Source organism: Pelodiscus sinensis, chromosome 14 (assembly GCF_049634645.1).
Source record: "Pelodiscus sinensis isolate JC-2024 chromosome 14, ASM4963464v1, whole genome shotgun sequence".
In the NCBI taxonomy this organism is placed as follows: domain Eukaryota; kingdom Metazoa; phylum Chordata; order Testudines; family Trionychidae; genus Pelodiscus; species Pelodiscus sinensis.
This window is the reverse complement of record NC_134724.1, coordinates 38,381,805-38,406,067: the sequence shown is the minus strand read 5'-3', so window position 1 is coordinate 38,406,067 and position 24,263 is coordinate 38,381,805. Positions and strand designations below refer to the sequence as shown.

General features: G+C 52.7%; 1 protein-coding gene across 1 annotated transcript in view; it reads left to right on the top strand.

Moving 5' to 3' along the window:
* The window catches only part of HCN4 (hyperpolarization activated cyclic nucleotide gated potassium channel 4), a 92,739-nt gene that overhangs the window by 21,262 nt on the left and 47,214 nt on the right, over positions 1-24,263 (top strand). The window contains exon 2 of the mRNA XM_075897567.1: positions 11,215-11,638. Coding sequence (XP_075753682.1) covers positions 11,215-11,638 — 424 coding nt within the window. The remainder of the gene's footprint in view (positions 1-11,214; positions 11,639-24,263) is intronic.

Sequence of the window (24,263 nt, the reverse complement as noted above, 5' to 3'; positions counted from 1 at the left end):
TGAAAAATGCAAGTGTTGATTGTAGTTATTGTTTATGACAAAGCTCCTCTTCTGCTTTGGTGGGTCCTGCACTTTACTTCCAGGTGGATTGCTCACCTCCGAGGTTCATGGCAGCCCTCAGTTTAGACACTGATGGGTGGGAATAGTGTTCCTACCCTCTGTTTCTCTGGAGGTGGGTGACAGGGGAGGGATCACCTGCCCTAGCATTGGCCACTGTTGGCAGACAGGACACTGGGCTGGATGGACCATTGGTCTGACCCAGTGTGGCCGTTCTTATGTTCACTTTACTAGGACATCAGCTTGCTGCTTATCAAGCCATCCTCATCATTGGCTAACGTGGGGAAAAGAGAAGAGGCCAAACTCCATAGTCTCTGCTGCCCTTCCAGGTGATTCAAGGCAGGACAGACCCCTTTATCAAAATTAGTCCTTCTCCTGTGCTGACTAGGGAGTTGGGGAATGGGGGGATCCTGGGCCCCCCCTCTACTCCAGGTTCCGAGCCAACGATACTGTGATGGCAGCTGCCTATGTATCCAGTATCATTTGTGTGACATCTACAATCCCCTGGGCCACTTCCCTGCAGGCCCTTCCTCCTGGTACCTGCTTGTGCTTGCTCCTCCTGAGCACCTTCTCTCCCCAGCTCCTTGCACGCACTGAGCTAATAGAAAGCAAGCCCTTCTGAACCAATCTCAACTGGTTCTCCATTGGCTCCCGCTGTCCTGGTTAGCTTGGCTCATTTGATTCTGGAAGCCTTCTAACTGACTCCAGGTGCTTCAATTGGCCTGACTTCCCTGATTGATTCTGGCAAGTTCCTGCTGGTTCTGGATTAGCCCTTGTTAATTTACCCTGGGTACAGGGACCTCTTTAATCTGGGGATAATATATTTCCTTTCTACCACTCTCTGGTAGCCCTCCAGCCAGACCCTGTCACATTATGTAGAGTTAGTTAAAAATCTGCCAAAGGAGAATCAGTAGCAAACTACCATCCTACCGAAATCGGGGCTACTCATTCAAACTACTGCATGGCCATTTTTTCCACTCCCCTTCCCCCACATGGCATAATGCATCTTACACATCACAGGTAAAATCATAAAGTAGGCATATTTAATCTGCTCTGAAAACCACGAAACTATGGACTGTTCAGAAAAGTTTGGGTGAGGAATAATTTAATATATAATGAAGACAATTCAACAAAGTCAAAATACAACTAATAGAAATGTAGCCGTCTGGTGTAGCTGAAGCAAAATACAGGACTATGTAGCACTTTAAAGACTAACAAGATGGTTTATTAGATGATGAGCTTTTATGGGCCAGACCCACTTCCTCAGATCAAATAGTGGAAGAAAATAGTCACAACCATATATACCAAAGGATACAATTTTAAAAAATGAACACATGTGAAAAGGACAAATCAAATTTCAGAACAGAAGGGGGATGGGGGGGAGGTGAATGTCTGTGGGCTAATGATATTAGAGGTGATAATTAGGGAAGCTATCTTTGTAATGGGTAAGATAACTAGATCCTTTGTTTAGACTCAGATGTAAAGTGTCGAATTTTAGCATGAATGACAGTTCAGAGGATTCCCTTTCAAGTGCAGATTTAAAAGGTCTTTGTAGCAGGATGCAGGTAGTTCAGTTTAGACAGTGTCCTTTCTGGTTGAAATGGAAATAAACTGTTTTTTCTTTGTGATCCTGTCTGATATCTGTTTTGTGGGCATTGATCCTTTGGCGAAGTGTCTGAGACATTTGTCCAATGTACATAGCAGACGGACACTTTCGGCACACGATAGCATAAATTATATTTCTGGATGCGCAGGAATATGTGTTCTTGATCTTATAACTCACTTGGTTAGGTCCAATAATGGTATCAGCAGAGTGAATATGTGGACAAAGCTGGCAACGGGGTTTGTTGCAAGGGAAGGTACCAGGGTTGTTATTAGTGTGGTATGTTCTGTGGTTGTTGGTAAGAATCATCTTGAGGTTAGGTGGTTGTCTATAGGAGACTATGGGTCTGTCTCCCAGAGCCTCTTGGAGTTTGGTATCCTGTTCCAGTATAGGCTGTAGTTTATTGATAATGTGTTGGACAGATTTAAGTTGGGGGCTGTAGGTGATGACAAGTGGTGTTCTATTGTTGGTTTTCTTGGATCTGTCTTGAAGTAGATGGTTTCTAGGTATTCGTCTGGCTCTTTCAATTTGCTTTTTTATTTCTCCGGGTGGGTAGTTGAGGTTTATAAATACTTGGTAGAGATCCTGAAGTTTCTGGTCTCTGTCAGTGGGATTAGAGCAGATGTGGTTGTATCGAAGGGCTTGGCTATAGATGATGGATCGTATGGTGTGTGCTGGATGGGAGCTGGAAGCATGTAGGTAACTGTATGAGTCGGTGGGTTTTCTGTAGAGAGTGGTGTCTAATTTTCCATTGTTGATTTGTACTGTGGTGTCCAGGAAATGGACCTCTCATGTAGAATGGTCCAGGCTGAGGTTGGTGGTGGGATGTAGGTTGTTGAAATCTCTGTGGAATGTCTCCAGTGTTTCTTGGCTCTGGGAGACAAACCCATAGTCTCCTATAGACAACCACCTAACCTCAAGATGATTCTTACCAACAACGGCCCAGGTTCCTGGCCAACGATACAACTAAGATGTCTTTCTCTTCTTCCACACACACCCCACCCCCCAGTTGATGGTGAATTCCATAGGAATTTTGTCAAAGCTAGAACATTGGTTGTAGTGAATCATATGTAGCTCTAATCCACTGAGACATAGGCCAGTGCCTGTAGCGAATGCTTTTTTGTCTCTCTGTCCTATCTGTGGCTCTGACCCTAGCAACACTTACACATATGTCTAAGCTTCTTACTAGGAGGAGTCCTGTTGCTGTCAGTGGTAGTAAAGTTAATCCTATGCAGGATCAGGGCCTGTCCTAGTAACCTAGGTCCAGATCCTCAAAGATATTTAGTTTCCAACTTCCTTTGGTCAATAAAATCATGAATGCTGTGGAGAGAGTGAACAGGGCAGTATTATTTCCCCTTCACATAACACAAGGGCTAGCAGTCACTCATGAAAGTTCCTTGGTAGCAGGTTTAAAACAAACCAAAGGAAGCATTTCTTCACACAGTGCACAATCAGCCTGTGCAACTCCCTGCCAGAGAATGCTGTGAAGGTGAAAGACATAACAGGGTTCTAAGAAGAATTAGCTAAGTTCATGGAGGCAAGGCCCATCGGTGACAATTAGCCGAGATGGTCAGGGACACAACCCTGCGTTCTGGGTGACCCTAAACCTCTGGCTGCCTGAATGTAGGAGTGATGACGTTTGAAATTGCCCTGTTCTGTTCACTCCTGCTGAAGCATCGGGCCCTGGCTGCTGTCAGAGACTGAACACTGGGCTCCGATTGCCCATTGGTCTGATTTAGTGTGGCCGTTCTTCTTGCTTTCTATGGAAATTAGGAGCCTAAAAGTCTTTTGAGGCTCTGGACGTGGATTGTAGGGTTGGTGCTGCACCACTGCTCGCGTTCCAACCTCCTGCTGCACTGTAACCCACAGCAGCGCTAGAGTGTGGGGAAATCCACGTTGGCTGGAGAACTGGAGCATGTCCACCTGACAGGCAGCAGTCAGCCAGTAACGGGGCCAGTGTGAGTCCGGCAGCAGAGTTTCCAGCACGCTGCCACGCGATGTGCAGCTCCTTTTCAGGGCTCTTGGGTGGTTATTGATGGATGGCAGAGTATACATCTTATTTGCATAGCTCAGTATGGAGTTAATTAAAGCCATTTATCTCATTCTTTTAACAGGTCCCCTAATCATTTTCCATTATGGAGCATTCAGATTGGCTTGGGTTTTTTTTTTGTCATTTTAACACAAGAATTCTCTTTGTGGGTGTTCATTCCAGAGAGGTTTTTTGCCTGCTTAGTGCATTTGAATAGATCACTATGAGTAAATTAACTTGTTTAGCAGGTGAATTCTTACCCTGGGTATTTGCCTAACTGTCCTTTAATGAATGAGTAGTGGTGACTCACCAGGTCCCTTCTATTATCTCTGTGAATAATGCAGAATTATAACTACCCGACAGAACTCCTGGCTGGAAAACATCATGCTTCAAAATAGAGGAAAGTGCCTATCTATCCCGCCCCCCACCCATCTCTCTCTCTCTCGCCTCATTCTCCCTAGTGTGTAACTGCCTTCTGAAGTGAACCTTTCCTCCCTCCTGCCCCAAACTCTGCCATCCCCACTTCTATTACTGCCCTTTACAAAAGAGGATTTATATTTCTAGCCTGACTAGTAGTCCAGGGGATTAAACTGTGACCTCTTTCCTGTCAAGAAAGTTGCTGGGGAGTGTACTAGGATATCAGTCAACAGGCATCCTCCTGCCCTTTTGTCCAGGAGAAAAACTGCTGCCAGGCACATAGTTAGCAAACATTCCCTTGTGAAGAGAGGCCATCTAAAGAGGGGAATTCTCTGCTCTGAACCAGCACCCCAGGCTGGTCTAGCTGGGGGATGCTGAAGGGAGGTGCTCATTACATGTGCCATTGCCCTCTTTGTTAGAGCAAGAGGGTTAGCTGTGGGGTGTGAGTCTGCCTTAGGTTTTGCTGCCTTTCTGTGCACTGGCAGAAAGCTACTTGGCTCAGCCCAGTAGGCTGAAAATGGCCCACATGCTTTGTTAGTGTAGAGGTAACGTTATGACCCTGGAAATGTAGGCCTGGAAGGGTCCTTGACAGGTCGTCCAGTCCATGCTCCCATGAGGACCATCCCTGACAGGCCTTTGTTCAGCCTATTCTTAAAACCTCCAATCTGCAACCTGCCTTGGCAGCCTGCTCCAAAGCTTAGCTTCCCGTATAGGGAGATGGTTTTCCCTACTATCTCACCCAAATCTCTCCTGCTACAGATTAAGGTCATGGTGGTTTTGCCTGCCTGCAGTGGATCCCTCTCTTCTGGAACATATTGGAAGGCTGCTATCAGGTCCCCCCTCACTCGTCTTTTCCCAACACAGTTGGTTTTAACCTTTCCTCGGAGCTCAGGTTTTCAAACCTTTTATCTTTTTGTTGCCTGTCTCTGGCTCTCTCCACATCTTAGTGGTAAAAATCTTGACAGCGAGGATTGGACCCAGTGCTCCAGCCATGCTGAGCAAAGCAAGCCCGTTACCTCCCACACCTTCCTTACAACAGGCGTGGCAACCTCCCCCAGAATGGGAGACTTGCCTTGTTTGCAAAGCTTCACCTGGGCTCGTGTTCACTTTGAGATCCACGGTCAGCAGGATAGCTGCCTGGCCAGGCGCTTGCCATGCTGGACACACGCTGCTGCATTTGCATTTGCATGTTCTCCATAGCGCTGGCAGCCCCCCCGCTTGGTGCCAGCAGCATGATCAGGCAGGGTCCACACAGCTCATTCAGCACTGAGATCGGCCACGCAGGCTTAGAGGCCTAGACTCCCTCTCCATGGGATAGGGAGAGATCAGCGCCTTGGAGTATGAGCCACAAAAGGCAGCATCTTAGCCCTGCCTAAGCCAGCCCATGGGGCTGTGAGCTCTGCCTCTCCCATGGAGATAAGCCTGGAAGCCCAGGCTGCAGAGAGGGGTCTTTCTTCCCCTCTGGTGGATGGGGGGTGGGAGTTGTACCTGGGTCACCTGCAGCTCAGGTAACCATTGAGCTAAGAGAGGTAAAGTGGGCACCACTGCCCGCTCTGGCCAGGCTCTGACTGGGCGCTGGTCAATGAGGCAAACCTCCTGCAGCCTGTACACAACAGGGGGGCAGAATTGCCTGTCTGCCCCGCTCTCTGAGTCACTCTGGGGTTCTGGCCCCCTGGAGGGAGACAGCTGCTCCCGGGCTCAGAGACAGGCACACAGGCACGTGGGGAACGTTCACTCTGAAAAGCTCGGGCACCACGTGAGTTTAGGTAGCCGCAGAGTTTTGTGACTCTCAGTGGAGCCAGCCCTGGGATGTAGGCACCTGACACAGCAGGTTTAGGTGCTGTTGTACCTCTGTGGCATCCCACTGTGACTCATTAGTGAGAATGTTGACTAGTGCTAAAGCCAGGCCAGACCCATAAGGGGGTCTGTACTGCAACCACACACCTGCAGCTAGCCTGGGCCAGCTGACTGGGGCTCTGGCTAAGGTGCTGTTTAATTGTGGTGTAAATGTTTGGGCTCCAGGACCCTCCCACCTTGCGAGGTCCCAGGCTCCAGCCAAGCCCGAGTATCTGCACCACAATTAAACAGCTCATTAGCCTGAGCTCTATGAGCCTGAGTCAGCTGGCAGAGGCCAGCTGCGGGTTTTTAATTGCAGGCCAGTAGATCAGTAACCCTGCCAAAGCAGGAAGTTCGATTGGTTTGACTGACTTGAACTGCAGTATCCAGTGGGGTAAGAAAAACTGCCTAATCAGCTGTTGCCCAGTCTAATAGGGTTGGGAGTTTAGCCTGCATGTCTGTATTTCCTTTTCTCTGGGGTTGCGTCTAGACTACACCACTCTGTCGACAGAGAGATGTAGATTAGGCACATCGAAATAGCCAATGAAGCAGGGATTTAAATATCCCGTGCTTCATTAGCATAAACATGGCCACCGCTTTTTTTTTTTTTTTAAAAATGGCAGTCTAGACGCAGATCTGTCAAAAATAAAACTTTTTTCGACAGATTCTGTATTCCTCAAAAAATGAGGTTTAGTTTAGACGTGCCCCCGGGGGTGATTAACTCTGGCTATTTGCCTATCACTTATTGTGACGTTGTGACGTAGTGGGGGTACCTGGCTGGTTTCTATGCTGCTGGCTCTGAGGTAACCCTCATTGGCTGCAGTTGGTACCACGGCCCAGCAAAACAGGATGAGTCATTATGCAAAGGGTGTCTCAACCTGTTTGACCAGCCACCCCCCATGGAAAGGAACAAAGGAAGGTGGATGCTGCCCTGGCTGGGGGGCAGGGCTGGAGGAGAGTGAGTTAGTTTTCTATCTGGGAGCATGGAGGAAGCAGCCTCAGCAAAGGCTGGGGGGGTTAGAAGCCGAGACCCCTGCCCCATGCCTGGAGGGCTTTGCTGCTTGTCACCAGCATTGTGAGACAGCCCTGGCTGGAGAGTTAAGGGGGCCAAACGGTCCGTCAGTCCCAGACTGCACCCCAGGGAACCTGCCACACGCACATCACATGCGTTTTTATTCATCTCAGTCAATCACTTAGAAAGGGCAAAAGAGGCTTCTTACTGCGAGTTTAAAATGACATGATGGTGCTGTCTGACCGGAGGGTGCTGTGGTCACTGAGCAGCCTCTGGCACTAAATTAATGGTCCGTCACTAAGTCTGTTGCACTTGACCTAGATATAAAATGTATGTGGATGTGGTTTCCGTATTGCTGCATTTATGACTTCTAGGAATTCTGGTCAGCAAATCCCACTAGGAATCTCCTTTTGCAGCATGGGAAGGGGTCTGGGCCAAAATCCTGCAGCTTTTCAACATCAGCTGGTGTCTTCATAGAGGCCAAAGGTGGAATTTGCTCTGCCACCCTGTGATAGGGTGAGGTCACAGCACCCATCACAAAGTGCATTGGATGCTCATTGTCTTCCATATGCGATGCCCTCGAAATGCCAGGAGCAAGAGGATTTGATGGCATTTGCCTTGACTTGCTTCCCCAAACCTGGGCTGAACCTCCACTCTCAGGAACGCACAGGAACGAATCTCTGCTTGTCTGCCTGTGGGCGTGCGCATGCAGAACTCAAACTCCACACTCTGTTGTCAGCAGCATGGCCGTGGATCAGGTCAGAGCTGAGGAGTGTTGGCGGAGCTGGCGGGACCCTGGACTGGAGCGGCAGAGACTGCCGTGGTGAGGACTCGGGATCTGGCAGAGCCATTGTGGGAGGTTTCCTGTGACCTACACTGATTAGGTAGCCAATGCCGTTGGTTTCTCACTCTGTTGGACCTTAAAATCACCTGCGGGTGTTGTGAAAGGCAGGCACAGAAATCAAAAGGTCTCTGAAGAAAGTAGCTGTCGCCTTTATGCATATGCAGGGCTGCCTGCTGCTTTAGCTTTCATCCGCTTCCTTTGAAACTTGGGGAGGGATAATGCGCTTCTTCTGTGTGTGCGTCTTCCGCTGCATTCTAGCAGTTAGATTAAAGATACCTGAAGGGATGTTTCTCTTGGGAAAACACAGACCAGTTCTCCCAGACGGCCTGCAGTTGTGTTACCTGGATAATTTGAATGGAAAGCTGCATTGGCATCATCTCAGGCCCTTATTAACAAGTCTGCAGCTTGGATTTGCACAGCACCAGCATGTATCACCATGTGGCGTGATGGCAGTCTTAGACACGCAGACATGGGCGGTGGGAGAATTCTCAGTTGAGGAAGGCAAGCCTCAGCCCCGCCCCTTCCACCTGAGCCGCTCCCGCCCCGGAGCCAAGCCCTTCCCACCTCAAGCCTGATCCTTCCTGGCCACCGGGAGTGCCGGAGCTGCCATACTGCGGCCCCGGCTATCCCCGGTGTCCAAGGAGCAGGGCTGCTGCACCACTGCCCTATCCCTCTCTGGTGGCTGGGGAGCCGGGCTGCGGCCCCAGCTGTAGTTAGCCAGGCATGTAGGCAGTTTGGGAAGGCTGTGCTTTCCCTTTCCTGCAGTACCCACCACCCATGCATGCAAACTCATTGCATTGTTTAGCTCCCAGCATCCGTTACTGTGCTGACGTGCGAGGCAGGCAGTTGCCTATGCAGCAAAGAGCAAGCTAAAGTCAGCCGATGGGATTCTCAGAGGCACTCGCTGCTGGCCTGTCTTTGCTCCCACTGGAGTCTATAGGCTTCTGTGAGACCAGAGTTAGGCCAGTGCACTTGTGCACCTGTCTCCCTGTGTCTGTGATGGTTGTGTGTGTGTCTCTTACAATTACACAATATACTTACGTTTGGGGAGTGCAGTGTTCATTGGTCTTGTGTTGGTTGTTGAGAACTTCACAACCTAAAGATGAGGGGTCAGCTCCCCAGCTGGCACCAATGGGTGTAGCTCCGTTGAACTTGCTAGAGCTAGCCTGTTGTATACCAGCTGAGAATCTAGCAGCAATACAGGCTCAAGGTGTAAAATTCCTCCCTGGAGCTACATTCTGAGCATCCCAAAGTCTGAGTCTGGTTGATGCAAATCCATCTTGGCTAAGCAGCCAGTTTGCCAAGGAACGTGTGCTAAGTCTCTTTCACTGTCCAAACTCTGTGCTTGGTCACACCAGTGAAAATCCAAAGCAACTCCACTGAAGAGTGCCCTGGTGTCAGAAGGAGTGGAATTTCTCTTTTACCTTGTAGGTCTTTTAGCACTATGACCTTGCCTTCCTCTTTGTACTCTCCACGGCAGAGAACACATTGGGTGCACAAGAAATGAAGAATAATAAATAAAATATCTTGTGACTATGTGAATATGCAAACAAAGCCACGAGTTGCCTTTGCCCTGTGCACTTCGTTCATTTACTTTGACAAGTGCATCTTAATTTTAATTATTTATGCTGCTTCTTAACATAGCAGTAAGTACCACGTAGTGCATTGTGTGGCAATCATGCAGTCTTGGTGAAAATGAGGCCACATTATATTGATATCTCCATTAGTTAAGTGTCTGTTGAGGATTGGAGTGAGGCCACTGGGTTATTCGTGAGACTCCTCCGCAAAGTGAGAACTAGCGAGATTTTCTGTCGGTCTTGGTCTGGATTAGCTGCTGCTGCAGCATCATGTGACCATTTATCTATTATACTAATGCCTGGTAAAAAAACCAGTGAGTGGGTTATAACATTGGGGATTATGCTCAGACACACAGTGCTTTCCAAAAATAAAACGAATGCTCTTCTGAGAGCCCTTCCAAGAATATTGATCGACCAATAAAGAAAAGACCAGAGTATCAGAGGCTGGTTTGAGGGGACAGCAGCGAAATGTTTCCTTTGGTTACTTGGACAGTGAACTATGTACCCTGAGGCACGCACCTGCATGCTGTATTGATCATTCTTGCACCGCATGGGCATCCACGGAGCATGGACTAAACTCCCCAAGTCCAGTCTCCCCACACAGCGTGAAACCAAAGCTGAATTCTTGGGGATTCTTGCTGCCCTGGTCACACAAGCTCCGTCTGTTTCCCATCGTGGTCGGTACCCCTGCCTCAGAGGCAGCACAAGGAGCTCACAGTAGGCAGTTCTGAGAGAGGTTCCTGAAGCACGACTTGCCCCCTGACTCCCAAAGGGCGGCAGGCGGCTTACGCCTGTAGGGGGAGAGTTTGCATCCCTTCCCTCAGCCTTCCCCGTGGCTGTTTATTGCTGGAACGGCGGTGGCTCCTGTCAGCCATGTAGATGTCTGTCTCTTGGGTTATTCCGAAGCCGTGGTTGGGATTTACACATGGACACCCCCACCCCATCCTCCTACCCTGGCATCCCCCTTTAGGTAAAGTGCCTAACTGCTGTAGTCACTGGTGTGCCCTAGACAAGCCTGCCAGTGGGGGGCAACTGTGCCCTGCCGGTGATTTAAAAGGGCCCGGGCTCCTGGCCACTGCTACTACGGCAGTGGCACTAGCTGGAGCCCTGGGCTTTTTAAATTGCTGCCAGAGCACTGGGTGGATGCTCCATGTGGTGCTGAAGGCTGGCGAGTGTAGGGCATGGCGAGTTCCAGGGGGCGCTAAAGGCTGGCGAGTGGTAGACACGGCGAGGTCCAGGGGGCGCTAAAGGCTGGCGAGTGGCTAGCACGGCGAGGTCCAGGGGGCGCTAAAGGCTGGTGAGTGGTGGGCACAGCCAGGTCCAGGGGGCGCTGAAGGCTGATGAGTGGTGGGCACAGCCAGGTCCAGGGGGCGCTGAAGGCTGGCGAGTGGTGGGCACGGCGAGGTTCAGGGGGCGCTAAAGGCTGGCGAGTGGTGGGCACGGCGAGGTCCAGGGGGAGCTGAAGGCTGGCGAGTGGTGGGCATGGCCAGGTCCAGGGGGTGCTAAAGGCTGGCGAGTGGTGGGCACGGCCAGGTCCAGGGGGCACTGAAGGCTGGCGAGTGGTGGGCACGGCGAGGTTCAGGGGGCGCTGAAGGCTGGCGAGTGGTGGGCAAGGCCAGGTCCAGGGGGCGCTGAAGGCTGGCGAGTAGTGGGCACAGCGAGGTCCAGGTGAAAACTGAGCTCCCCTGCACCTTGGCCAGGGGTCCAGCAATTCTGTCAGCCCCCTAGACATACCGCTGACAGGTGGCTGGGTGGGAGGAGCTAATAACAGCAGATGTTTATAAAGCAGGTGACCCGGTCACTTCCTTTGGCTGATCTCCTGTCTGTCTCCCTGCCTAGGTTCTATTGGGATCTGACCATGTTGCTCCTGATGGTTGGAAACCTCATCATTATCCCTGTGGGCATCACTTTCTTCAAGGATGAGAACACCACCCCATGGATTGTTTTCAATGTGGTCTCAGACACCTTCTTCCTCATCGACCTGGTCCTCAACTTCCGGACAGGCATCGTGGTGGAGGACAACACCGAGATCATCCTGGACCCCCAGCGAATTAAGATGAAGTACCTGAAGAGCTGGTTTGTGGTGGATTTTATCTCCTCCATCCCTGTGGACTACATATTCCTCATTGTGGAGACCCGGATCGACTCAGAGGTTTACAAGACAGCCCGGGCTCTGCGCATCGTGCGCTTCACCAAAATCCTCAGCCTCCTGCGCCTGCTGCGGCTCTCCCGGCTCATCCGCTACATCCACCAGTGGGAGGAGGTGAGCAGAGGCTGTGTTGCACATGCACTTTCCCCTCGCACCAAGGAGCACGGCTCCTCTCACTTTCCACCCCTGTAAATTGGAGGAGACCTGGGCTCTAGATATGCCTCTTGGCAGGTTACCTGGAGGGCCCCCAACTGGGCAGAATCTAGGTGCTATAGCCTTAGACTGACCGTGATGCCAGGGCTGTGGGGCACGTTGGACGAGGGTGCCTGTCTGAAATGAGACAGCCCTGGAGGGCAGAGGAGGTTGTAGAAAGGGGTGGGAACTGTTGTTAGGTTGGGGGCCATTGACCCGCAGAAATCAAACCCAACCCCTCACTGATGTGGCCCCCGACTGAGAAGGAGCAAGACCCTCCCCACATTCCCCTCACGCACCAGAGCCTGGGGGGTCCAGGCTAGTAGATTCTGTGTGCTCCAGCCCCATGGTGGGGTGGCAGTGGGGCTGGAATGCCCGCGCAAGCTCCTCAGTGCTGGGGGCCGGATCCAGGCAACTTGGGGGCTACATCTGGCCCCTGGGCCTTTGGTCCCCCACCCCTCTTTGTAGGGAAAGGAGAAATGGCCAGCTAGCCAGCCTGCCAGCTGTTGCTCTTCCTGAGCCAGAAGGGTGCCTTGGGGTGGGATTTTGGAGGCCTCAGAGTGTGGCACCGAATCTTGCTGGTGGCCGCTTGGGCAATTTGTCCTAAAATATGTCAGAAAACCCAACACATCTGCACGTCCAAGTGCCGACCCGTCTGCCCTGCCGCGAGAGCTGACCCGGGAAAGGGGGGGCGGGGATTCGCCCGCTGCCTGCACAGTCCCTGGCCAGGCGGGAGTGGGGGAGCTGACCAGAGGAGCATCCCAACAACCCAACGCTGCAGCTGCTACCACTGACGAGCTACCACAGGCCCCGTGCACTCCAGCCCCTCGCGCCCCCAGAGGAGGCTGCGCAGCGCAGGGCACCGTCCCTGTGAGTGCCACACAGCAACGCATCTCACCACCAGGGGTGACAGCTGCTAAGGAGCCAGGCTGGGGGCTGCAGGGAGGCACCAGTGCTTCTGGGAGGGGAGGTGGAAGGTAAGGGGGGGCTTGAGTCAAGCAGTTCAGGAGGCAGTGGAAACTTTATTGTCCCTCCTGTGGTAAACTCTCACAGTCTGGGAGGCAATGCCTCCTCTCCTCCCAGGCTTTGGAGGCTGTGGTGGCTGCAAAGGTGGCTGCATTTGAAAGGCTGACAAAGGCCACATCTCCACTTACCAGAGGATCAACACTCCAGCGATTGATCTTCCAGGGTTTGATTTAGGGGGTCTGGTACAGACCTGCTAAATTGCATGCTGAAGGTGCCCCTGTTGACTACTGTCACAAGGAGTAAGGGAAGTCGACAGGAGAGTTTGTCCTTTTGACCGCCTGCTGTGGGGGACCCAGAAAATCGATGCAAGATACGTTGACACCAGCTATGCAATTCACATAGCTGGAGTTCCGTCTCTCACATTGATTTTCTGCGCCAGTGTAGACCTGGCCCTAGGGGATCACCTTCTCTGCAAGCGCCTACAGATGCCGACTTGGCCTCAGATACATGTTTACCGAAACCTACAGCACTTGTTTATCCAGTGACTCCGTTCATTACATGCGTCTCTCCTGAGTAAACGGATTGGTGGTGTGTGTATAATCTGCCTGCTTTTCTAAATTCTCAGACACCATGTGCAAGAGGCAAAGAAAGCCAGGGAGTCTGCCGGCGCACAGTCCCTGCTTGATGCTGGGAAGAAACCCATCTAACTGACCCTGTGTGGTTGCCCCCTGTGCCTTCCTGGTCCTGCAACTAAAGTCCAACCTGTGGGCACTTACTCCCACTGATGTGCCCCCTGAACTTCTCACCTGCCAGGCCACTGCTCCTTGTGCAGGGCCGTGAAGGAGCTCTCCGGAGCTATACAAGTGTCAGGAGCACAGCTGCAGTGGAGGAGAAGCAGGTCAAGGGTCAGGCCTTTTTGTCTTCTCTGCAAACCCATCTTGGCCAGGTAGCCAGCATGGCAAGAAACATGTGCTACGTGTTTCATTGACCAATGAAGTCCAGAGCAACTCCTCTGAAGAGCGCCCCAGAGTACACAGGAGTGGAATTTCTCTTTTGCTTTGTAAGTGTTTTGGGTCAGTGACTGTGTCTCCCTCTTTGTACAGTCCATGGCATATTGGCTGCTCGGGTGTCCCACTTGGGGGAGCACTGATTTATGCAATTGTGCCCTTTCCTGCCCCACTCCCCACAATGGCACGGGCGAAGGAGGGAGAATCTGCAGTCGCTGTGAAACCCCTGGGGTTCCTCCTCCCACAAGGGGATGGAGAAAAAATCATAGACCCATAGAGCTGGAAGAGACCTTAGAAGGTTATCAAGTCCAGCCCCATGACCAAGGCAGGACCAATCCCAACTAAATCAACCCAGCCAGGGCTTTGTCAAGCCGAGACTTAAACACCTGTAGGGATGGAGACTCCACTACTTCCCTAGGTAACCCGTTCCAGTGCTTCACTACCCTCCCAGTGAAATAGTTTTTCCTAATATCCAACCTGGACCTCTCCCACCATAACTTGAGACCATTGCTCCTTGTTCTGCCATCCGTCACTACTGAGAACAGCCTCTCTCCATCCTCTTATGAACCTCCCTTCAGGAAGTTGAAGGCTGCTCTCAAATCCCCCCTCACTCTTCGCTTTGCAGACTAAACACACCCAACTCTCTCAGCCTCTCCTCATAAGTCATGTGCTCCAGCCCCCTAATCATTTTTGTTGCCCTCCGCTGGACCCTCTCCAATGCGTCCACATCCTTTTTGTAGTGAGGGGCCTAGAACTGGACACAATACTCCAGATGTGGCCTCACCAAAGCCGTATAAAGGGGAATAATGACATCTCTGGATCTGCTGGCAATACTCCTCTTAATGCAACCTAATATGTCATTAGCCTTCTTGGATACAAGGGCACACTGTTGACTCATATCCAGCTTCTCATCTACTGTAACCCTCAGGTCCTTTTCTGCAGAACTACTACTTAGCTGGTTGGTCCCCAGCCTGTAACAATGCTTGGGATTCTTCTGTCCCAAGTGCAGGACTCAGCACTTGTCCTTATTGAACCTCATCAGATTTCTTGTGGCCCAATCCTCCAATTTGTCTAAATCACTCTGCACCATATCTCTGCCCTCAAGCGTATATACCTCTCCTCCTAACTTAGTATCATCCACAAACTTGCTGAGGGTGCAATCAATCCCCTCATCCAGATCATTAATAAAGATATTGAACAAACCGGTCCTAGAACCGAACCTTGGGGCACTCCACTAGAAACCAACCACCATCCTGACATTGAGCCATTGATCACTACCCGCTGGGCCTGGCCTTCTAGCCAGCTTTCTATCCATCTTACCATCCATTTATCCAATCCACGTTCCCTTAACTTTCTGGCAAGAATATTGTGGGAGACCGTATCAAAAGCCTTGCTAAAGTCAAGGTATATCACATCCACTGACTTTCCCATGTCCACCGAGCCAGTTACTTCATCATAGAAGCTAATCAGATTGGTCAGGCACGACTTGCCCTTTGTGAATCCATGCTGACTATTCCTAATCACTTTCCTCTCTTCCAAGTGCCTCAAAATGGATTCCTTAAGGATCCCTTTCATGATTTTTCCAGCAACCGAGGTAAGACTGACCGGCCTGTAGTTCCCTGGATCGTCCTTCTTCCCTTTTTTGAAGATGGGCACTACATTTGCCCTTTTCCAATCATCCGGGATTTCTCCCGATATCCAAGGCTTTTCAAAGATAATGGCCAAAGGCTCCTCAATGACTTTTGCTAACTCCCTCAGTGCCCTCGGATGCATTAAGTCCGGACCCATGGATTTGTGTACGTTTAGCTTTTCTAAATAGTTCCTAACCTGTTCTTTACCCGCCAATGGCTGTCCATCTTCATCCCATCTTGCATCACTTAGCGGATTAGTCCGGGAGCCCACCTTGTCCGTGAATACAGAGGCAAAGAAAGCATTGAGTACTTCAGCTTTCCCCACATCATCTGTCACTTGGTTACCTCCTTCATCCAGTAGGGGCCGCACACCCTCTCTGATCACCTTCTTCTTGTTAACATGCCTGTAGAAACCTTTCTTGTTATCCTTCACATCCTTAGCCAGTCGCAATTCCATTTGCGCTTTCACCTTCTTGATAACTCCCCAGCATTCTTGAGTTATACATTTAAACCCCTCCCTGGTCATTTGTCCAAGCTTCCACTTTTTGTAAGCTTCCTTTTTGTGCTTAAGTTCACCAAGGATTTCCCCGGTAAGCCAATCCGATCTCCTACCATGTTTGCCTCTCTTGCTACGCATCGGGATGGTTTCTTTCTGTGTCTTCAATAAGGCTTCTTTAAAATACTGCCAGCTGTCCTGGACTCCTTTCCCCTTCGTGTTAGCATCCCAGGGGATTCTGCCCATCAGATCTCTGAGGGAGCCAAAAATCTGCTTTTTTGAAGTCCAAGGTGTGTATTTTACTACTCTCTTTTCTTCCTTTGGTCAGGATCCTGAAATCTACCATCTCATGATCACTGTTTCCCAGGTTGTCACCCACCTCCACTTCCCCTGTTAGTTCCTCCCTGTTTGTGAGCAGAAGGTCAAGTTGCGCACAGCCCTTGGTCAGACCCTTCAGTACTAATACCAAGAAGTTATTCTCAACAGTCTCCAAAAACTTCCTGGAATGCCTGTGTACTGCCATATTGGTTTCCCAACAGATGTCAGGGTGATTAAAGTCCCGTATAAGAACCAGGGCTTGTGATCCGGAAGCTTCTCTCAGTTGTCCGAAGAAAGCCTCTTCTACCTCATCCACCTGATTCGGTGGCCTGTAGCAGACACCAACCACAACATCACTGCTGTTGTTTGCTCCTTTAAACTTAACCCATAGACTCTCTAAACAGGTTTTTCTCCCTCTTTATATTGGAGTTCAGAGCAATCGTAGTGCTCTCTTACGTATAGTGCAACTCCTCCTCCTTTTCTCCCCTGCCTGTTCTTCCTGAACAGTCTATACCTTTCCATGAGAGCACTCCAGTCATGCAAGTCATCCCACCAAGTCTCTGTTATCCCAATTAAATCATATTTCTTGGACTGAGACAGGGCCTCCAGTTCTTCCTGTTTATTATCCAGGCTTCCCGCATTAGTGTGCAAACTCCTCAGATAACCAGTTGATCGCCCTATCTTCTCCATTCGAATCAGGGGTCCTCCTTTGTTGCTCATTCCTCTTTGCATTTCTTCCTGGTATCTGACTTTCCCACTCCCTTCAGGGTTTTGGTCACCGTCCCCCAATGAACCTAGTTTGAAGCCCTCCTCACTAGGTTTGCAAGCCTGCCCGCGAAGATGCTTCTTCCTCTCTTGGTTAGGTGGATCCCATCTCTTCCTAACAATCCTTGTGCCCGGAACAGAGTCCCATGGGCGAAGAAACCAAAGCCCTCTCTGCGACACCACCTGCGCAACCATGCATTTATGTCCTCAATTCGACGATCTCTGCCCAGTCCTTTCCCTTCAACAGGGAGGATGGACGGGAACACCACTTGCGCTGAATTCTTGGATCCTTCTTCCCAGCGCTACATAATCCGCAGTAACCCGCTCGAGGTCATTCTTGGCCGTATCGTTAGTTCCCACTTGGAGAAGCAGGAAGGGGTAGCGGTCCAAAGGTTTGATCAGTTTGGTAAGCCTTTCAGTCACATCCTGAATGCGAGCTCCTGGAAAGCAGCACACCACTCGAGATTCCAGGTCTGGACAGCAGAGGGATGGCTCAGTCCCTCTTAGGAGGGATTCCCTGACCACCATCACCCATCATTTTCTTTTCGGGGTGGTGGCCGTGGAACCCCTGTCCCTAGGACTACGCATCCCATGCCTTCCAGTAGATGATGTTCCCTTGCGGTTTCTTCCTTGTGAGGTCCCTTCCAAAGCATTCAACACAGCAGAGCCTGTGGAGAGAGCCTGAAAGCGATTACTTACCTTTATAGCATTGGGGGATTCCCGTGGTGGCCTTTTTCCCCTTCTAGAAGTTACATGCTGCCAGTTCTCCTTCTGGTCCCGTACTGCCCTCTCTGGCTTTTCCACCTGTCCTGCTTGAAGGATTAAACGCTGCCTTCTATCGAGGAAGTCTTTGTCCTTTCTGATCAAGTGTAGGGTCGACACTTGGGCCTCCAGTCCTCTAATTTTTTCTTCCAAAATGGCAATAGCAGGGCAGACTGAAAGCGGGGGCAGGGGATAGCAGGGCAGACTGAAGGTGGGATTGGGGGATAGCAGGGCAGACTGAAGGCGGGGGCGGGGGATAACAGAGCAGACAGAAGGTGGGGGCGGGGGATAGCAGGGCAGACTGAAAGCGGGGGCGGGGGATAGCAGGGCAGACTGAAAGCGGGGGCGGGGGATAGCAGAGCAGACAGAAGGTGGGATTGGGGGATAGCAGGGCAGACTGAAGGTGGGGGCGGGGGATAGCAGGGCAGACTGAAGGCGGGGGATAGCAGGGCAGACTGAAGGTGGGATTGGGGGATAGCAGGGCAGACTGAAGGCGGGGGCGGGGGATAGCAGGGCAGACTGAAGGTGGGGGCGGGGGATAGCAGAGCAGACAGAAGGCGGGATTGGGGGATAGCAGGGCAGACTGAAGGCGGGGGCGGGGGATAGCAGGGCAGACTGAAGGTGGGATTGGGGGATAGCAGGGCAGACTGAAGGCGGGGGCGGGGGATAGCAAGGCAGACTGAAGGCGGGGGCGGGGGATAGCAGGGCAGACTGAAAGCGTGGGCGGGGGATAGCAGAGCAGACAGAAGGCGGGGGCGGGGGATAGCAGAGCAGACAGAAGGCGGGGGCAGGGGATAGCAGGGCAGACTGAAGGCGGGGGCGGGGGATAGCAGGGCAGACAGAAGGCGGGGGCGGGGGATAGCAGGGCAGACTGAAGACGGGGGCGGGGGATAGCAGAGCAGACAGAAGGCGGGGGCGGGGGATAGCAGGGCAGACTGAAGGCGGGGGCGGGGGATAGCAGGGCAGACTGAAGGCGGGATTGGGGGATAGCAGGGCAGACTGAAGGCGGGGGCAGGGGATAGCAGGGCAGACTGAAGGCGGGGGCGGGGGATAGCAGGGCAGACTGAAAGCAGGGTTGGGGGATAGATGGTCATTTGTATTTGCTTTCTCCAAGGAGTCCTGCAAACAGGTGTCCTGCCAGACTGACTATGGATAGAGCCAGTTTTAAATGACTAGGAGAGAAAGTTCTTGGAAAGCAGATTCTGACCACGTATGTGCCTGTATTCATCCTCGAACACTTATCGTAAATTCCTCCAGTCGGGACAGAAACAAGCCCATGCGCCTCTGATTTCCCCAGGAGAAACCGCTGTGCTCTGTGGCTCTGTGCATCCAGTCAACCTCTGCTCAGTGCATTCAATCAAAACAAGGCAGAGTGGGTCAGATTTTGAATGTTAAATACAGTGAAAATCTTAGCTCGTACAAGCTCGAAATGAGAGGGGGAAAACTGACGGGTCCATAAATCATCCACCATGAACAGTTTGCTGAGTTTTGCCAGTGGCACCTACTCTGATGATCAGTACTTGTACAGAGTACCATGTATAGACTTGTCATGTGAGGTCAAAACCTTTGTTTGCTTGTTATACCTGGAGACCAGTGGAATCTCCTTCCTGAGAAATCTGTTTTTAAACAGCAAAATGACAGAGCTGGTGAAATTGTTTGTTTTGGACTAAAAAGATGCTTTCGTTATAATGAATTTGTCTGCAGCACTTTTCTGATTTTTGACCCCCAAAAAAGTTTTTGCTTTTGGAAAATTTTCAAATTTGAATTTGGGGGGAGGGGTGTTAATTAAAAAAAACTTGAAAACTTTGCTAATCTTGTCCTCCACCTCCACTGAGAACTAGTAGGGGGATAGGGTTGGGGTGGAGAGTATACAGCTCTTAGGTTCTGTAACTTAATTTTATGGGTGTCGCAGCTCCAGAAATATATTTTGAGGGACTTCAGAGAAGCCAAAAAAACATGAATAAAAGGCTGAAGGGATCAGCTTGTGAGCAAGAATAAGGTGGGACATTCATTGTAATCTAAGGGAATTAGACTTTTCCACGCAATTCTAACGGAATTTCATCTCAATTTGGGCACCTAATTTCCTTAGATCAGTGGCTCTCAAGCTTTCCAGACCACTGCACCCCTTTCAGGAGTCTTTGCCTTGCGTTCTGCCATGTTTCACCTCACTTAAAAGCTACTTGCTTACAAAATCAGATCTAAAAATACAAAATTGTCACAGCACACTGTGACTGAACAATTGCTCCCTTTCTCCCATATAATTATAAATCAATGGGAATATAAATATTGTACTTTGATTTCAGTGCACACTATACAGAGCAGTACAAACAAATCATTGTATGAAATCTTAGTTTGCATAGACTTTTTTAGTACTTTTTATGTATACTAGGCCACTATTTAGATGAGTTGCTGTACCCCCTGGAAGACCTGAGTACCACCAGGGGTACGTATACCCCTGGTCCAGAACCTCTGCCCTTGATCTTCTGATCTAATCTCAGCATTAGCCATTTCAAATGAGCCTGAACAATGTGCTGGAGCAGTAGGTCTCAAACTCATTTGATTCCCCCCCCCCCCCCCCCGTGTCTGTAGTTTTTTACGCCTCCCAACACATACGTTTACTGACACCCAGCTCTGAAGTCTGAGCAGAGAGCAGCAGCTGCTGGCAGGGCGCCCAGCTCTGAAGGCAGCACCGTGCCCGCAGCGGCACAGATGAAAAGAGACCTGCTGCTTTTGCTGAGAGATTGGGGGCAGGGAAAGAGCACTTGAGCCTGGGTGGCAGGGCTCTGGCTGTCTCCTTTATTCCTGTTTCCAGGGCGTGCATGGCTCCTCTGGGGCTGACAGCCTCAGCTCCTAGAAACCCCCAGCACACAGCTTGCGCCTCCCTCGTGCGGCTCGCCCCATGGCTTGAGAATGGCTGGCTTGAGAATGTAGTGCAGGGCCCAGGCCTTCACTGGGCATGGAGGGGGTGGGTCTGTAATACTGCAGGAGAGCCTAGCAGTTCTATCAGAGTTTGGGGGCCCAGTGTGCTAAGTGCTAACAATGACCTCCAGGGCCTCGCTCATCCCTAATGTTCCCAGCCACGGCAAAGCTCTGCTGGAAGGCCTGTCACATGCCCTGGGACGGGCCCTGAGCTCTCTGAACAAAAGCCGACCCACTGGGCACACTGCTGGGGAGTTAGATAGTGGCTTGGCCCCTTCTCAACCATACCCCCCATTTCTTTAAATGGCACAATCCCACGTCAGGCCGAGCACTCCTGCTGACACCCTAGCAACTTGCCCTCCCGCCGCGGAGGGTGGCAAGACCTTGGGCGTCTGTTGCTTCTGGAGGAAATCAGTGGCCCACAGCTTCCAACTCCCACGGATTTCAGGGGGGCAGATGTCACCCCTCGATGTGGGCCGCTGCTGTTGGACTCGTGAGCATGCCCCCTTTTGCAGCAAACTGTCTAGCTGTGTTCCCACTTCTCCTCACAGCTTCCTGATCAGGCTGTGGGCCCAGGGGTGGCATCTGGACCTAAGGAGAGTCACTGTTAGAGGCACAAAGCTGACTCGGCTGCCGGGTACCAGCGTTCGCTGGCACTGGGTGATGTGCAGCTGCCCAGGAACAATTCCACTGCTGCCCAGTGGATGAGCAGAGCGCCCATGATTAGGTGTGTGTTTCTGCTGGGGGTGCACATTCGCACAGGCCTCGGTGCACATAAAATGTATTCTTCATGTGGATGGAAAAGATTAGAGCCATGCAGCTCTTCTCTCGCCACTCCGGAAAGAGTCCTAGGCTGAGCAAAGGCCCCTTTGTTCTCTTGTTCCACACTGGTTGTGCCCTGTGGCTCCACATGGCATTGCAAGCCTGCAGAAGCACCAGCCCGTGGGCTCTCTCATCTCCTCTTCCTTGGCCTGTTTACTCTGCTGGCCACGGAGAGACTCATTGGCATAAGATCCTGGGGCAGGCGAACGTCCCCCATCCCCGTGGCCTAGGGGCGGCAGCGACAATGAGTCAGCAGGGCAATGCTCAGAGCAGCTTTGGAAAGGGCGGATGGGCCGGTAATAATGAAGAGTCGTCAGTTCTGTGACTGTGTCTGATTTCTGTGCAGCATCGGCCGGGGCCTGCCCCGAACAGTCTTTGCACGGTTGTCCCAGTGGCTAATACCGTGGCTGGGGCGGAGCACGCCCTTCCCTGCCCGTGGAGACGCCTGCATGCCGGGGTGCGGAGGCAGGGAGTCCTCAGCAGGTGGCTTGGAGAGCCCCCGTGACATGCAATTGAACAGGCAGCCCAGGCGAGGACACTCTGAGGCTAATGGCTTGTAAGCAGCTGACAGGCAGCTCTTCCCAGAGTCCCCTGGGGAGGGGGGGGAAGGCAGTTAAGACACAGCAGCTGTGTTTGGTTTTGGCTTTGCACAGCAAACTGCCAAGTGGCAATTCCCCTTGATTTGCTGCGGCTCATCCAGCCCAGCCTGGAGTCACTGCCCCCGAATAGGGTGGCTTAGATACCTCTCCTGTCTGTTTGCCCAAACCTCAGCTCATTCCATTTCCCACTAAGAATGGGTGAGGCTTTTCTTAAAGCAAGAGGCAGCTGTCCCCGCTAATTAAACACACTTGGCACAAGGGCAGCCCCTGGGGCTTCAACGGGGCCTGCCGGCGTTCCCCAGAGCCAGGTCACAAGCGGAGTTCTAGATCGCAGCTCCCAGACCCAAACCGCTCAGGCTTGGCTTTGTCTCCTGGGCCCTGCTCTGCTTAGTTACAGCAGGGCTGGTTGGTGTTTGCCGCTGAGTCTGGGGCAGGGTTGGGGATTTTGTGCCTCTGATGCTCGGGCTCACGTGTCCCGTGATGGAGAAGAGAGAAGCTCAGGGCTGCTCTGACTTGGGCCAGCCAGGATACCCACTCAGCCTGCTGGTCCAGGCCTAGGGAGGCTGCATTGGTCCTGCTGGAAATCGGGTGTCAGGAACCCCACTTTGCAACCAAGCAAATGTGCGCCCCAAACCAAAGGCTGACAAGGGCACGTGCCGCTCGCAGGGCTCCAGCTTTGCCAGCCGGGTTTAAGGATCCTCGGGAGTGCAGCTGGGGAGGGGAGAGCCCAGCTGAGGGCTGTGGGGGCCAGGAGAATTCCCTTCCTGCAGCCTCTGAGCACCCCGTGGGCACAGCTGGTGCTGCCGCCTCTTCTGGCTGCTCCCGGCTTTCTCCTGTCCCCCATTCCTGTCCCCTGCGGTCAGTCCCACAGCCGGTCAGCAAGTGGGGGCTGCCCCCAACCCCGGCCACCCCACCCTCCCCCCGGCAGTGCTAGGAGTGTGACACTGGGGGCAGGCGCCCGGTTGGAGCATCAGAGCCTGCTGCTGAGCCCCACAGGAGGTGGCACCGCTAAAAAGAACGGTCTCCCAAAGCGCTGCGCTCCTCTGCCAGCCGCGCACAGCAGGGACAGGGCTGCCGCCACCACAGGCAGCTTGACGTGCCTGCTGGAGGAGAGCGGGGACACCACATTCGGGGCGAGGGGGTGCCCCATGCGCAGGCAGCTTGCTGGTGGGCTGTGCCCTCGGCCCTGGGCCTTGCTGCGCGTGGCTCCCCGTACGGCTGCAAAGCAGCCTCAGGGCCTGGCAGGCCGTGCTCGGTGGTGAGCAGGGGCCTCGTGCTCCGCTCCGTTCTGGTGGGCACCTGACTTTTGCTTGTGGCGTTGCCCCGGCGCGGCCCCGTCCCGGCAGCAGGCCATAGCAGCAGTCTGACAGGTGCACCGGGCGCGCCCCGGGCCACCTGGAATGGGGAGGGGCAGAGGGCTCCTCTCCTTGGCATCTTTCCCTCCCTCAGCCCCCTGGGAGTGAGGGGGGGGCGGGGCAGAGGGCTCCTCCCCTTGGCATCTTTCCCTCCCTCAGGCCCCTGGGAGTGGGGGGGGCGGGGCAGAGGGCTTCTCCCCTTGGCATCTTTCCCTCCCTCAGGCCCCTGGGAGTGAGGGGGGCGGGGCACAGCTCTCGCTCCTGCCGCTTGCTCGCAGGCGTTGCTGTGCTGCGTGGTGGAGGGGCTAATAACCAGGCCTGCCCCCCGCGCCGCAGGCTCCTTTCCTGGCCGCGGAAGGAGGGGAGGTTGTACCAATGCGCCAGCATAACCGGAGGGGCTGCTGGGCGGCTGCCGATTCCAGCTGTTGGCACTGGTGCCCAGGAAGCTCCCGCAGCGAGGGCACTGGCGTGGGGGGGCGGTTCACTGCCTAGCTCTGCACTCGGGTTTTGCAGCTGGGCCGACCGGGGGCCCGGGTAGAAGGGCGGTGAGACTCCCTGCCCGAGGGGGCGGAGTCTCCTGGGAGGATGGCTGCGCTCTGGCTAGCTGGCTCCCTGCCGTCTGCAATGACATGAGCTCGTGTCCTCCGCTGTAGGGGGCTGGTGGGGAGGGAGCCTGTTGACTCCAGGGGAGACGGCAGCCAGAGGTCACCGTGGTGGAGTCGTCCCCTCACTCCCCTTCATGCCGGCAGGACTGGGGCTCCAAGGATGAGTGGACACACTGGAGAGAGCCGTCTGGGGGCTGGCCGTGCCCGTCCTAGCCACGTGGCACGGCTTCTCTCTCCCTCCCTGGCCATTATCTGCGCTGGTGAAACCACTTTGCATTTACTGGACCACAGAGGTTTGAAAA